The following is a 15,557-nucleotide window of genomic DNA, read 5'->3' as shown; positions in this document are numbered from 1 at the left end:
TCCCGACTAGCTGGGATTACCGGCAGATGCCACCACACCTGGCTACTTTTTTGTATTTTTAGTAGAAACAGAGTTTTGCCAGGTAGGCCAGGCTTCTCTCGAACTCTTGGGCTCAAGTGATCCACACACCTCAGCCTCCCAAAGTGCTGGGATTACAGGCGGTGAGCCACTGCACCCGACCAACTTGTATTTTCAAATACATTTTTGCTTTGAAATAATTTTAGATTTACACAAAAGTTGCAAAGATAGTACAAAGTCCCTGTATACTCCTCCATTCCCCTACTGTTAACAACTTACTTAACAACATCTTTGCCAAGAGTTTTGTAGATCCTAACAATGGATGAAAAACACTGATTCTTCTTAACTCCCTCTCATACAGTGGATTCTCAATAAGAGCAATGTGTGTTATTGTCCCTATAGCAATTTATTTAATTATACAAATTACTGAGCTATGATCTATATGTCCCCCATCCCCATCAAGGTCCTAAGTAAAACCCTGGAGCCTCCATCCTTCCAGGTGAGTGCTCCAAGTTAATGAGCAAGTCTGTCCCTACAGAAGTTTTTTGTTTGTTTGTTTTTTGAGAAGGAGACTCACTCTGTCACCTAGGCTGGAGTGCAGTGGTGCAATCCTGGCTCACTACAACCTCTGCCTCCCAGGTTCAAGTGATTCTCCTGCTTCAGTCTCCCAAGTAGCCTGGATTACAGGTGCCTGCCACCACGCCTGGCTAATTTTTGTATTTTTAGTAGAGACGGGGTTTCACCATGTTGGCCAGGCTGATCTCGAATTCCCGACCTCAGGTGATCCACCCGCCTCAGCCTCCCAAAGTGCTGGGATTACAGGTGTGAGCCACCGCGCCCGGCTACAGAAGTTTTTATGAGTCAGCCAGATCTTCCCCATATTCCTTTGTGTCACTATTAGTTGCCACCCTAATATCCATTTCCTGCCATCTTCCTTGCTGACTAAAATTCAATTTCATTCAGAGTAGCAATGTGCCAACTAAATACATTGTCAGGCTCCTTTGCAGCTAGAAACAATTGTGTGACACAGTTCTGGCCAATGAAATAGGAATTCTCCTGGGGGGTTCTGGGAAACTGTCCTAGTTCCCCAAAATAAGAAACAAAAAGCACCTAGGGCTGTCCTTCTCTTATCTTCTTTCTTTCTCATTTAAATCATTCACAATGGCCAGAGCTGCAGCAGCTATCTTGTAGCCATGAGGCAAAGGCCACAAAGATTATAGAAATGTTGGTCCTGTTGATACTGAGCTGCTAAACAGACACCACCTACTTACATATTCCTTGTGATGTGAGAAAAATCCTTACTTGTTTAGGACATTGTAGTTGAAGTTTTTCTAATTTGTAGTTGAACATGCTCATAGCAGATAAGTTCATTCAATCCAAACCTCAACCTATACAAGGTGGAGGAGAAGGGGGAGAAATGCAGCTGAGGGTAAAGCACTATTCCCAAAGCACTGGGAAATCCAATGGCCTCGCTAGTGAGGTGCAACAACAGCAAGTCGCTATGTAAAGAGAAAAGGTGGCTGTGTAGGAAAGGAATGGGATAACTACTGAGTCCCTGCCTGTACAAAAATGGCATCAGAAACTCCATATGGTAACATTCTAGGGTGAATAAAGCCCATGTATGTGTGTGTGTGATAAAACAATCACTTTTTTTTTTTTTGAGACAGAATTTCACTCTTGTTGCCCAGGCTGGAGTGTAATGGCGAGATCTCGGCTCACTGCAACCTCCGCCTCCCGGGTTCAAGCAATTCTCCTGTCTCAGCCTCCCGAGTAGATGGGATTACAGGCATGCGCCACCACACCCGGCTAATTTTGTATTTTTAGTAGAGATGAGGTTTCTCCATGTTGGTCAGGCTGGTCTCGAACTCCTGACCTCAGGTGATCCGCCTGCCTCGGCCTCCCAAAGTGCTGGGATTACAGGCATGAGCCACCGAGCCTGGCCTAAAACAGTCATTTTTATAATGGCTTCACTGACACTTGGTTAAATACTGATGTGTTAGCCACAGATGAGCATTGTGGATACTGGGTGGTGAATTATTAATGCAAATTTTCCATAGGAAGTCAACTGGGAATGTGTTTCCATTAAAATCAAGACGAAAATTAATTTAGAGGTCGCTCATTCTCAGCACACATATGGTATATATATATATATATATATATATATATATATATATATATGTAAATATATACTTTCTTCCTGTATTGGCCATACGCTGGGGAGAAATCCAGCCAAACCCACTTGAAGGAGGAAGAAAATTTAATTTATGCAGCACCTAACATGTCATAGATTGAACTCAGCTATTGAAGGAAACATCTTCAATGAGGCCCTTTAGTAATTCAGCATGAACAATTAAATGAGTCAGAAAGGCAAGTCACTGAAGTTCAGGCTGCAGAGGCAGGGTGAATGTGTTCTAGCTAGCTCACCTTGGAACAATGAGGACAATGCCAGGATTCAGGGCCTCAATCTACAACCTTGTGCTCTGGTTTTTCTTAGTATATAGTTTGGCCAATATGTTACTGAGGTAATAGAGACATACACCGAAGATACAAACAAGGTCATTTTCCTGCTACAAAATCCCTGTTGATGGATTCATTTGGATGAATCCATCGAGGAAAGAGGTTTGAGGCCTTCCCTGGTAAAAGGAAGATTGAGAAATAGACAAATAAAAGAGGTGGAGAAATTGCAAAGGGCGAGAGACGGACTGACCTCAGTAGCTTTCTGGCTGAGTCCCCGAAGCAGCAGCACAACCACATGTATGGCAGCTCTGCGTACTTGAACTTCACCATCTGTTTTGGCCACAGCAATCAGGCAAGCTGTTACCTAGGAGGATGAAGGAAGATGAAGTTGATAAGAATCAGAGTTGCACAATTACCTATAACCTTTCAACTGTGTTCCACTTACTACACATTCATCAAGAGCAATCTGGCTTAGAGAGGGCTGGATAGTTGCTTAATCCTCAACAAAGAGGGTGAGATCTAGTGGGAGAGATCTTGATGCAGTCTGACTTTTCTGGTAGAGGGCAAAATCCGGTTTGGAATTCAAGAACGAGATTAGAGAGTGGGAAGGAATATGTGTACTGTATATTATATGTATTTTGTAAAAGGTAAGGTCAAATGCTAATATTTCCACAAAAGTGAGAACTGTTAATTGTCCCCCTTTAAGAACATCAAATCAAAGGAAAAAAGATGGTCCCAACCATAGCTGCTTCTAGAGACTGAGGATCATGGGGATTTAGCTAAGGAGACTTCAGAGTTCACAGCCTGGCATGAATGTGAATGTACCATTGATGAAAGTTTCAGCCTAGGGAATACAGAGTTACAGAAATATTCTAACCGATCTTCTTCAGCATGTCCAGATATTCCAGTACTACAAATGTAGTGTACACCGGATGTGAGTCAGCAGGGGTCACTTTCAGAGACTTCCTGAATATGGAATAGGACTTTCTGTGCTCAATTACTTTACGTATTTTTTCTGTTTTGTTTTGTTTTGTTTGAGACAGGGTCTCACTCTGTCACCCAGGCTGGAGTGCAGTGGTGCAATCAGGGCTCACTGCAGCCTTGACCTCCTGGGCACAAGTGACCCTCCCACCTCAGCCTCCCAAGTAGCTAGGACTACAGGTGTGCGCCACCATGCCTGGCTAATTTGATTATTTTTTGTAGAGATGAGGGTTTTACCATGTTGCCCAGCTGGTCTTGAACCCCTGGGCTTATGCAATCCTCCTGCCTTGGCCTCCCAAGGTGCTAGGATTACAGGTATGAGCCACCGTGTCCAGCCTGTGCTCACTTTTTTTTTTTTTTTTTGAGACGGAGTCTCGCTCTGTTGCCCAGGCTGGAGTGCAGTGGTGCAATGTCAGCTCACTGCAACCTCTGCCTCCTAGGTTCAAGTGATTCTCCTGAGTAGCTGGGACTACAGGTGCACACAACCATGCCTAATTTTTTTTTTTTTGAGATGGAGTCTCACTCTGTCGCCCAGGCTGGAGTGCAGTGGCGCGATCTCGGCTCACAGCAAGCTCCGCTTCCCGGGTTCACACCATTCTCCTGCCTCAACCTCCCGAGTAGCTGGGACTACAGGCACCCGCCACCACACCTGGCTAATTTTTTGTATTTTTAGTAGAGAAGGGGTTTCACCGTGTTAGCCAGGATGGTCTCAATCTCCTGACATCGTGATCTGCCCACCTTGGCCTCCCAAAGTGCTGGGATTATAGGTGTGAGCCACTGAGCCTGGCCCACCTAAATTTTTGTATTTTTAGTAGAGATGGAGTTTCGCTATGCTGGCCAGGTTGGTCTCAAACTCCTGACTTCAGGTGATCTGCCCGCGTCCACCTCCCAAAGAGCTGGGATTACAGGCATGAGTTACTGTGCCTGGCCAGCGCTCAATTACTTTAAAAGACCATACTATCACAGGAAAGAAAGACTGGAAATTACTTGCAAAACTGATATATAGTTAATTATGTCATAAAATCAAACAGTTGAATGTAACAGCCACTGTACCCCTGCCTGGCTCCTGGTAGGCAGAAAAATGTTTTAAAATCTCAATGAAGAGATACAATTAACAAGAATGACAACAAACCTTTCTGAGGCATTCATGTAAGCTTTAAAAAGAGAAAAAAAAATTTCTGAAAGTGTGACCAATGGCAGCAACAATCTGAAGGTATGTCTAACTTATTCAACTGGTCTCTCATATACTTTTTTTTTTTTGAAACAGGATCTCGCTCTGTCATCCAGGCTGGAGTGCAGTGGTACAATCTTGGCTCACTGCAACCTCTGCCTCCCGGGTTCAAGTGATTCTGGTGCCTCAGTCTCCTGAGTGGGTAGGACTACAGGCGCGTGTCACCATGCCCGGTTAATTTTTTGTATTTTTTGGTAGAGGCAGGGTTTCACCGTGTTGGCCAGGCTGGTCTCGAACTCCTGACCCAGGTGATCTGCCTGCCTCGGCCTCCCAAAGTGCTGGGATTACAGACATGAGCCACCGCACCTGGCCTCTCACATACTTTTGTTATTGGACTTACTGTGTGAGTATATTTCTTGGCCAGTAGTGGAAGGATATCTAATTATGATAGGAAAATAGCCAGACTGTGTTTAGAAACACGTACAAATACAAATCATGTTTAAAGAATGGTGAATATGAGAACAAGTGAGGAAATAGGCTTGTGCAGAAATTTTAACTATACAGGTTGTATTTTTCACAGCTTTCAAACAGTTGGGCATAGTTCAAAGTATCTAATTAATCAATGATGGCAGAGAGATTAGAAGAACTAGCTTGTTCTTAAGCATAATTGCATCTGTGATGCGCTGGCATTTAATCAACTTGTGCATCTATCAGACAAACATGCAGCTTGCAAGTGAAGGAAAATCCCAGAGGAGTCCAACCCTTTGGGGGCTGTTTTCAGTAAGACCCAGCAAGCTGCTCTGCCTTTGACCTGGGACCCCCCACCCTAAGGCCAGCAGTGGCTTCCATGCCTGTGGCATTAACAGTAGAAGCAATTCAGTCCTAAGAGGAATTCCTTGGGCAACCTCCAAACAGGCAACAATATAATAGCTACCTCCACTTTCAGGCTTAGTATTTACAAGGTAAGAGCTGAAACCAGAGAAACAAGTTAGAGATAGGTCTGAGTCCCTCTTGACACAGGGAAGTAAAATTTATTTGGTCTGATGGCTAAATTATGGAAGCCAGCCCAAGGCCATGGACCGAGCAGAGGGTCTTAGGCATTATGTTTGCTCCCCTCTACGTTTAGCTTTGGGCCCCTGCTTCCACGTTTGGCAGACCAAGGCTCCCTGGCGTAGAACCATGTTGGTGTCTGCCTTTGTCACCTCTGTCCTGCCTCTCTTTGCTGAGCGGGTCATGCTTCCACCTCAGCTCTCAGTGTAAGGCTGGCTCTCACAGTTGGGCATTTGTGCATTAATCCCACAGTTGGGATGTCCAGGCAGAAGCATCCTGCCTGGAAAAGGGCTTTCCCTTCAAGGGCAATTCTTTTTTTTTTTTTTTTTTTTTGAGATGGAATCTCACTCTGTTGCCCAGGCTGGAGTGCAGTAGCACGATCTCAGCTCACAGCAACCTCTGCTTCCAGGGCTCAAGCAATCCTCCCACCTCAGCCTCCCTAGTAGCTGGGACTATAGGCATGCACCACCATGCCCAGCCTTCTTCTTTTTCTTTGAGACAAAGTCTCACTGTGTCACCCAGGCTGGAATGCAGTGGCATGATCTCAGTTCACTGCAGCCTTCACCTCCCAGGCTCTGGCACTCCTCCCACCTCGGCCTCCGGAGTAGCTGGGACTACAGGCGTGTACCACTACGCATAGCTAATTTGTGTAGTTTTTGTAGAGATGGAGTTTTGCCATGTTGCCCAGGCTGGTCTCAAACTCCTGGACTCAAGTGATTCACCTGCCTCGGCTTCCCAAAGTGCTGGGATTCCAGGCATGAACTACTGCACCCCGGTCAAGGCCAATTCTTGAATCCCTGTGCCACCTTGAAGGTATGACTGAGAGAGGAGCTAGTTATGACAAGCCTTGCTGAGATCAGCTGAAATAGCCTCCTGCTTGCTACGGGCTGTTAGTGACTTATGCGCCAGACTCCACCAAACCCATCTGCAGTCAGCCATCCAGGACAATCAGGAAGAGGCCCGAGAACAGAAGAGCATTTGGGAAACTTCCTCAACCCCTCTGTCACCAGGACCAAATCATGTGAAATGTGTAATGGTCTGTCAAGCAAAATGCTTTCTGAGCATCGGAATTTTAATATGGTCTTACGGATATCATCTAAAGACAAGAACAGTCTTCAGTTCAGGTCAAGCACCCATAACCAGCTTGTAATGCTGCTCTCCAGCAGACCAATGGGACAGACCCCTTGTCCAACACTAGAAGTGGGGAGGATGTAGGCCACTCTCTTCTATGTATCCAGGCTAGAAAAGTCACTTCATGGCTAGTCTCTCACCTCCAACCCCAACGACATAATGAACACTGAGTTCTACCTCTAAAAGCCTTGGTGAGATAGATAGATGATGAACTGGTATATTATTTCTATACTCTAAGTCCTCTCAGAGGGCAGAAATCCATTCTTTTTTTTTTTTTTTTTTTTTTTTTTTTGAGGCAGAGTCTTGCTCTGTAGCCCAGGCTGGAGTAGAGTGGCATGCTCGCAGCTTACCGCAACCTTTGCCTCCCAGGTTCAAGTGATTCTTGTCTCAGCCTCCTGAGTAGCTACATGTGCCTGTCACCACACCTGGTTAATTTTTGTATTTTTAGTAGAGATAGGGTTTTGCCATGTTGGCCAGGCTGGTCTCAAACTCCTGACCTCAAATGATTGCCCACCTTGGCCTCCTAAAGTGCTGGGATTATAGGCGTGAGCCACTGTGCCCAGCCAGAAATTCATCCTTTTGTCACCTGCTCTGAGTAAACCACACTATGGAAAGCTTTCTCTTCACTGGCTAAATCAGTAAACTGTGTCCACTTCTAAAAGCCATCCAGAGAGAAAGATGCTGATTGCTTTGGAAGCATTAAAGGTCAGTTTCAGCAATTTAACACTTAACAGGAGCCAAGAGAAATAAGGAAAAACATCACTCCCAAAACAGCTGGCACACACCAAGCATAACCAGAACTATATAAATAAAGATAATACAAATGGCAAGATTACCAAAAACTGACTTTGGAAAATTCCAAGTGAGAAGTTGCCAGAATTGAGGTATGTATCAAGGAAGCATGACTTTAATTTTCCAACTGCATCTTCATCCATTTTCCTAAAGCTTCCTTTATTAAAATTCAGTTGGTTTGCTAACTTGTCTGCAACTTCACCATCTGTAAACCAAGAAACCTTAACAGCAAAGACAATGTGACCAATCATTCTCAGGAGCTTGGCTTACTCAACCTGCCATGAAAGAAACCATGGCAGGTACTTTAGCTTCCTTGGGGTTTCCCAGAACATCTATCTCAGGCCTCATCTCAGGGGTCTACGTATCCTCAAACTGCACTGATTGTGGCAAAACTGATAATAAATTCAGGTCATTCCGTGGGATCAGAGGCAGTGGCTTTGTATCAGCCCCCAAAGCTCAGGTATGTGGAATTCTGGGCACCATGTTAAAAGGAGACTGGACTTGTCACCTGGGACACATCTTATTTGCTGTAGTGAGGACAGGCCTCTCACTGTGGTTCACTTAAATCATATTTACTTCTCATAGAGAGTGATAAAGATGAAGAATCTATCAAGATTTGGTTTTAAGCGACACAGCCTTTGACAAGAACAAGGAAAAATTGAAAAAAAAAAAGAAAAAAAAAAGAATGGTATCTACAGGTTAATTCTTGACATCAACAGAGAGGAAAAGCCTGAATTCCCAGTACAGTGACTGTGAAAGGGTTGAGCCTATACTTTATATTCCTTCCCGACCAGCTGGCATCATCATAGCAGACAGTGCCCAAATCTGGATCACCCAATAGTTAGTATAACTTTCTTCAGATGCCGAAGAGCTATAGCCAGAGAGGAAGGGCACTGATGCCCCCAGACCATGTCGCGTTAGAAGGGACTACGGTGGCTGGTTTGTTCAATTTCATTTTCTTCTGCTTATTATTTTTAACAGGTGTAATTCACTTTATTATTCTTGTATGAAAGCTTATGCTGTAACCACAGCTGGAGCCTGGGTCCTCTGCATGGAGGCTCTGGTGTGGGTCTTGATGAGATGGTCAGTGCATTCCACAGGGAGGCTTGGTGAATAGTCTCTTTCCAGAGGCTGGGGGTCAGGCAGCTATAGGTCCTGGAGATGGCATTGAAGGTGGCCTTGGTGAAGTTGTCCAGGGTGGCAGTGTAGCCCCTGGCTGAGGTGTAGCAGTTGTCAACACCGGCCATCAGCAGCAGCATCTTGGGCACAGGAGTCGAGATGATGCCATTGTTCCTGGGGGCAGGGATAAGGTGTACTAGCCCAGAGCTACAGCAGCCTGTAACCATACAGGGGGTGGTGTAGGACTTGCCGATCTTGTTCCCCCAGTAACCTCTCCGCATAGGGACAATGGAAAGCTTGGCCAGGGTGATGGTCCCTTGGATGGCAGTAGTAACCTCCTTGAAGCACTTAACACTTAGACTGATGTGGCCATCATAGTCCCTAACAGTAACAAATGCCTTGAATCTGGTGCGGTGGCCAGTGTGGGTCTGTTTCTACACAAGCATAATCTTTAAAACCTCACCCATGAGAGATGCCCCCTGAAAAAAGCTAATGATATCACACTCCTCGATGGGCAGGGAGAAGAGATAGGTTTCCAGGGACTTGATCTTCATATCCTTGACCAGAGGGCCCAGCTTGGTGATGGGTATCCACTCCTTGTCCTCAGTCATGCCTCTGTGAGTTCCATAGCCTCAGCTCTAGCCGTGACCATGGCTGCGAGCCCAGTCCTGCATGCTGCTACCAAAGCCTCTGAGGAAGCCATGGCAGTTTTCCATTTAGGGTCCCCAGGGCCTCCAGGACCTCCCGCCACATTGGCGTTATCCTCCAGTTTGGTGATTTCTCAGAAAGGAAGCTGTTCAATTTTATCTCAAAATAGATTATGCTTCTTCTCTTCCTCTGCCTGGCTAACACTTGATCAACATAACCTTCTTGATGCCCTGACAAGTTAACTCAGGGTCCCAGCTCTGGGTCCCCCAGAGCTTGGTGCTGGCTCTATCGTGTCACTCCTATCCACTGTTGATTTACTCCTCTGCATTTCACACAAGTTACTGAGACTTCCTTAAGGGAAGAGATTGGGTCCTTTATTTGTGTCTTCTAGCATACTTGCCAGATAACAGATGCTCACGAAGGAGAATTCCTTCTGTTCGCAAAGACAAGTTTCCCAAAGCTCAAGTTCCTTCTCCACCAGCACACCCTGGAACTAAGCAATTCTGAGACTTCAAGAGCTTTCATGGTACACTGAAAGAACTGTCCTAGAAGAAGCCACAGTAACTTTTTATTTTATTTACTTATTTTTGAGACAGAGTCTCTCTCTGTTGCCCAGGCTGGAGTACAGTGGTGTGATCTCAGCTCACTGCAACCTCCGCCTCCTGGGTTCAAGTGATTCTCCTACCTCAGCCTCCCAAGTAGCTGGGATTACAGGTGCCTGCCACCACACGGGGCTAATTTTTGTATTTTTAGTGGAGATGGGGTTTCACCATGTTGACCAGGCTGGTCTCGAACTCCTGACCTCAGGTGATCTGCCTGCCTTGGCCTCCCAAAGTGGTGAGATTACAGGCATGAGCCACCACGCCTGGCAACAGTAACTTTTTTTTTTTTTTTTTTTTGACATGGGGTCTTGTTCTGTTGCCCAGGCTGGAGTACAGTGGTGTGATCTTGGCCCACTGCAACCTCAGCCTCCGGGTTCAAGCAGTTCTCTGCCTCAGCCTCCCCAGTAGCGGGGATTACAGGCGCCTGCCACCATGCCCAACTAATTTTTTGTATTTTTAGTAGAGACGGGGTTTCACCATCTTGGCTAGGCTGGTCTTGAACTCCTTACTTCGTGATCCACCCGCCTTGGCCTCCCAAAGGGCTGGGATTACAGGTGTGAGCCACCATGCCCGGCCAACAGTAACTTTTTAAAAGAAGTTAGATCGGCTGGACATTGTGGCTCATACCTGTAATCCTAGCACTTTGGGAGGCTGAGGCGGGTGGGTTGCCTGAACTCAGGAGTTTGAGACCAGCCTGAGCAACATGGTGAAATCCTGCCTCTACTAAAAATAGAAAAAAATTAGCTGGGCATGGTGGCACATGCCTGTAGTCCCAGCTACTTGAGAGGCTGAGGCAAGAGAATTGCTTGAACCCAGGAAGCAGAGGTTGCAGTGAGTTGAGATTGTGCCACTGTACTACAGCCTGGGCGACAGCGCGAGGCTCTGTCTCCATAAATGAATGGATGAATGAATGAATGAATGAAGTTAGATCATTTCATTCTTCCGCCCTGGCTTCCCATCTCACTCACAGGGAAAGCCAAAGTCCACACAAGGCTCCACTGGGACTGGCCACTGCCTTTCTGGTGCCAACTCCTGTTCTTCTCTGAAGCCACACTGGCCTTACCGTTCTCCAGCACGTGAAACCTGCACCTGTCGCAGGGCCTCTGCACTCACATCTCCCTCTACCTGGAATGCTCCCTCCCTAGGTTTCTGGATCAACCCCTTGCTTCCTTATATCTTTGCTCAAAGGTCACTTGTCAGCCGGGCACAGTGACTCATTCCTGTAATCCCAGCACTTTGGCAGGCTGAGGCGGGCAGGTTGCATGAGCTCAGGAGTTTGAGACCAGCCTGGGCAATATGGTGAAACCCCATCTCTACTAAAACAATACAAAAAAAATTAGCTGGGTGTGGTGGGACACACCTGTAGTCCCAGCTACTTGGGAGGCTGAGGCAAGAGAATTGCTTGAACCCGGGAGGTGGAGGTTGCAGTGAGCTGAGATCGCACCACTGCACTCCAGCCTGGGCGACAGAGCAAAACTCTGTAGCAAAAAAAAAAAGTCACTAGTCAGGAAAGCTTTTCCCGTCCATCTGAGACAACAACAAACTCCCTTTGGGCCCCTTATCTTACTAAATTTATCCCGAGTAGCGTGTGCCACCACACGTGGCTAATTTTTGTACTTTTTGGTAGAGATGGGATTTAACCATGTTGCCCAGGCTGGTCTTGAACTCCTTTCCTCAAGTGATCTGTTCACCTCGGCCTCCCAAAGTGTTGAGATTACAGGTCTGAGCCACCGTGCCCAGCCTTGCTATGACTATTATTGAAACACATAGGAACTAGCCTTCCCAACCATCCTTCTCTGCTCTTCATTCAATATTGTATTAATCAGCCAACACCTAGCATCCACTATGTGCCAAGCACTGTGATAGGTACTGGGGGTATGACAAGATGAATCAAGATGGGTTCTGCCCTTGTTGTGCTCACAATTTGCTAATGACCATGAACATTCCTGGGATTGATTCTGTAGAAACAGTCCAGGTCTCTAGAAGTGGGGCAGGATCACTGGACAAGAGGTTTGCCAGGAAGGTGCCCCAAAGCAGCAGCTCCTCATCTCAGTTTTTTAAAAAAATTTTTAAAATTTTTAAAATTTAATTTAATTTTATTTTTTGAGATCGAGTCTTGCTCTGTTGCCAGGCTGGAGTGTAGTGGTGCGATATTGGTTCACTGCAACCTCCACCTCTGGGGTTCAAGCAATTCTCCTGCCTCAGCTTCCTGAGTAGCTGGGACTACAGGCGTGCACCATCATGCCCAGCTAATTTTTGTATTTTTTTTTAGTAGAGACGGGGTTTCACCATGTTGGCCAGGATGGTCTCGATCTCTTGACCTCGTGATCTGCCCACCTCCGCCTCCTAAAGTGCTGGGATTACAGGCGTGAGCCACCGCGCCCAGCCCTCACCTGTTTTAAGGTTGAAACATAAAGGATGTCCTAGGGTCACGAACGGTGCTTTTCTTTGTGTCAGCACCCATGGTAGGCAAACAACCTACTACCTATTTGCACTTCATTTCCAAAGGCTAAATAAGCAATGCTCGATTCTTGCTGTGAGCCAGGAAGCTATAAAGTAACATGGCCTTTCATGATGTGGCCCCTACCTGCACTTTCTTGCCTTAGCTTCTGCCACCACTAACCCCCCACCCCTTCACTCCAGCATTTGGAACCTTCCTAAACATGTCAGGCCATCTCACGCCCTTTGCACAGCTGCTCCCTCTGCTGAAATGCTCACCTCTGCCTTTTTTTACCTGCTTAATTTCTACTTGTTCTCTGGATTCAGCTCCAAGGATTTCTTCCTCCAGGACATCTTTGCCAATACCCGAACTTGACCAAGGGACTCCTCAAAGGTGCTCCCATAGCACCCATCCCAGTGGACTGTAATTGTAATCACTGATGTCTGTGTCCACCAGATTACCCATGCCCAGAAGGCAAGGTGGTATCTGACAGGGTTTTGTATCCTCAGCCCCTAACACGGCAGTTGTTTTGAAAACATATGGCTGGGGACAGCTGAAGGACACTGGTCACTCTATTCTTCTTATTTCCTTTTTTTTTTTGAGTTGGAGTCTCGCTCTGTCGCCCAGGCTGGGGTGCGGTGGCATGATCTTGGCTCACTGCAACCTCTGCCTCCTAGGTTCATGCAATTCTCCTGCCTCAGCCTCCTGAGTAGCTGGGACTACAGGTGCCTGTTACTACTCTCAGCTAATTTTTATAATTTTAGTAGAGATGGGGTTTAACCATGTTGGCCAGGCTGGTCTCGAACTCCTGACCTTAGGTGATCCACCCGCCTTGGCCTCCCAAAGTGCTGGGATTACAGGTGTGAGCCACCACACCCGGCCTGTTCTTCTTATTTCCTTGATGCTCATCCTCATCACTGTCATCATCAGCCCCCTTCAAATGACCAAGATGTTCCTTAAGAAAAATCTTAATATAGAAAAATAAAATGTCTTTACTAGAATGTCACCTTCTCAGTGAGACTCACCTGATACCCTGTTTAGCGCTGCAACGGCCCCACCGCCTAAGACTGTAATCCTGATCAGTTTCCCTTCCTCTACTTTTTCTTTTTTTCCATAGCACTTATCATTGTCTAATATACTAGATATTTTACTTATTGATTATATATAACATTTATTATCTGTCTACTCTCTCTAGAATGGAATGAAGATGGAAATCACTGTGTATTTTGAAGAGTGATATGTCTTAGGTGTCCGGAATACTGCTTGGCATGTAGTAGGCACTCAATAAAAACTGTTGAATAAATCATTGTATCAAACATATACGTCTTGTAACAATCTTGATTGCAGGTATTTTAATCTCATTTTCTAGATCAAGAAACTGAGCTCAAAGTCATTTGCTCAAGTGAATGCAAGTAAACAGATGGTGTAGCTGGGCTCTCATTCATTCCCATTCCCAAGTGTACCTGGCAGTTTTGTTATCTTTCAACAGGTTGGGTGGGTCTCCTGACAGATGATGCTTCTTGAATGTTAGAACATCTGCTTTAGCTCAATCTTCCTAATCAACCAAAACCAAGAAATTTCTCTTAACACTTTGGATAGTAAATCATATGCTGCTAGCATGCTACAATTTCCTTAGGAGAGAGAAAAAGAACAGTCTAGGGATTCAAAAATAAATATAGTCTCAATGTTTGAGTTCAGAGGTCATGACATTCAGGTATTGTTCAGGTTCATTAGTTTTAGAAAACATATAGATCCCATCAAGTCTCAGCTGGTCCACTTGGAGATCTGGGGAAAATTTTTCTGAAATGCATGGCTATGTAGTTTTTCTTTCTTTTTTTTTTGTTTTGGTAAACTGGGCATGGTGGTATGTGCCTATAGTCCCAGCTACTCAGAAGGCTGAGGCAGGTGGATCACTTCAGCCCAGGAGTTCGAGACCAGCCTGGACAACACAGCAAGACCCCATCTCTAAAAATTAAAAAAAAAAGTGTGTGTGATTGTACCAATAACTCTTTATATACTAAAAACCATTGAGTTGTACACTTTATTTTTTTTTAATTTTTAGTTTTTTTTGAGACAAAGTCTCGCTCTGTCACCCAGACTAGAGTGTAGTGGTGCAGTTTTAGCTCACTGCAAACTCCGCTTCCCGTGTTCAAGCGATTCTCCTGCCACAGCCTCCTAAGTAGCTGGGATTACAGGCATGTGCCACCACGCCTGGCTAATTCATTTTGTATTTTTGGTACAGAGGGGGGTTTCACCATGTTGGCCAGGTTGGTCTTGAACTCCCGACCTCAGGTGATCTGCCTGCCTTGGCCTCCCAAAGTGCTGAGATTATAGGCGTGGGCCTCTGCACCTGGCCTGAACTGTGCACTTTAAATGGGTGAATTGTATCTCAGTAAAGTGTGTGTGTGTGAAGTGTATCTCAGTAAAGCCATTATTTAAAAATAATAATATTTGGAGGGCCGGGAGCAGTGGCTCACGCCTATAATCCCAGCACTTTGGGAGGCCCGAAGTGGGTAGATCACCTGAGTTCAAGAGTTCAAGACCAGCCTAGCCAAGATGGTGAAACCCCGTCTCTACTAAAAACACAAAAATTACCCAGGCATGGTGGCAGATGCCTGTAATTCCAGCTACTGGGGAGGCTGAGGCAGGAGAATCACTTGAACCCGGGGGGTGGAGGTTGCAATGAGCAGAGATCGTGCCACTGCACTCCAGCCTGGGCGACAGTGAGACTCTGTCTCAAAAAACAAAAAAAGAAAAAAAGTTACAAATATTAGTCAGGTGTGGTGGCAGGCGCCTGTAATCCCAGCTACCTGGGAGGCTGTAGCAGGAGAATTGCTCGAACCCGGGAGGCGGAGGTTGCAGTGATCCGAGATCACGCCATTGTACTCCAGTCTGGGCGACAGAGCAAGAATTCGTCTCAAAAAAAAAAAAAAAAAAATTGGGTTTGGTTCAGATCATGGACCAGCAACTTGTTTTAGTACACAGTTTACAGTTCAGTTTGGTTTGGGTTATGTGAAGAGACCAAGAAAATAGAGAAAAAAAAAAATGTGGGAATCATCTCAGTATCTGACCCAGAAAAGTTACACTAGTCTGAAATCTTCAGACAATATAACCAAATAGACCCATAAAAGCCTTCTCTTAAGTGTTA

At 45.7% G+C, this 15,557-nt stretch overlaps 1 protein-coding gene and 1 pseudogene across 2 annotated transcripts in view; both read right to left on the bottom strand.

Moving 5' to 3' along the window:
• The window catches only part of TANGO6 (transport and golgi organization 6 homolog), a 242,515-nt gene that overhangs the window by 42,264 nt on the left and 184,694 nt on the right, over window positions 1–15,557 (bottom strand). For both annotated transcript variants that reach the window (XR_010152398.1, XM_511059.9), the window contains one exon: window positions 2,726–2,839. Coding sequence is in view for 1 of the 2 variants with exons in the window: in XM_511059.9 (XP_511059.2) it covers window positions 2,726–2,839 (114 nt within the window). In the remaining variant the exon portion in view is untranslated. The remainder of the gene's footprint in view (window positions 1–2,725; window positions 2,840–15,557) is intronic.
• Window positions 8,518–9,414, bottom strand: LOC134808760 (small ribosomal subunit protein uS5-like; annotated as a pseudogene).

The sequence above is a fragment of the Pan troglodytes genome, chromosome 18 (genome assembly GCF_028858775.2).
Source record: "Pan troglodytes isolate AG18354 chromosome 18, NHGRI_mPanTro3-v2.0_pri, whole genome shotgun sequence".
Taxonomy (NCBI): domain Eukaryota; kingdom Metazoa; phylum Chordata; class Mammalia; order Primates; family Hominidae; genus Pan; species Pan troglodytes.
The sequence above is the reverse complement of the archived record's forward strand: the minus strand, read 5'-3'. Positions and strand labels throughout refer to the sequence as shown.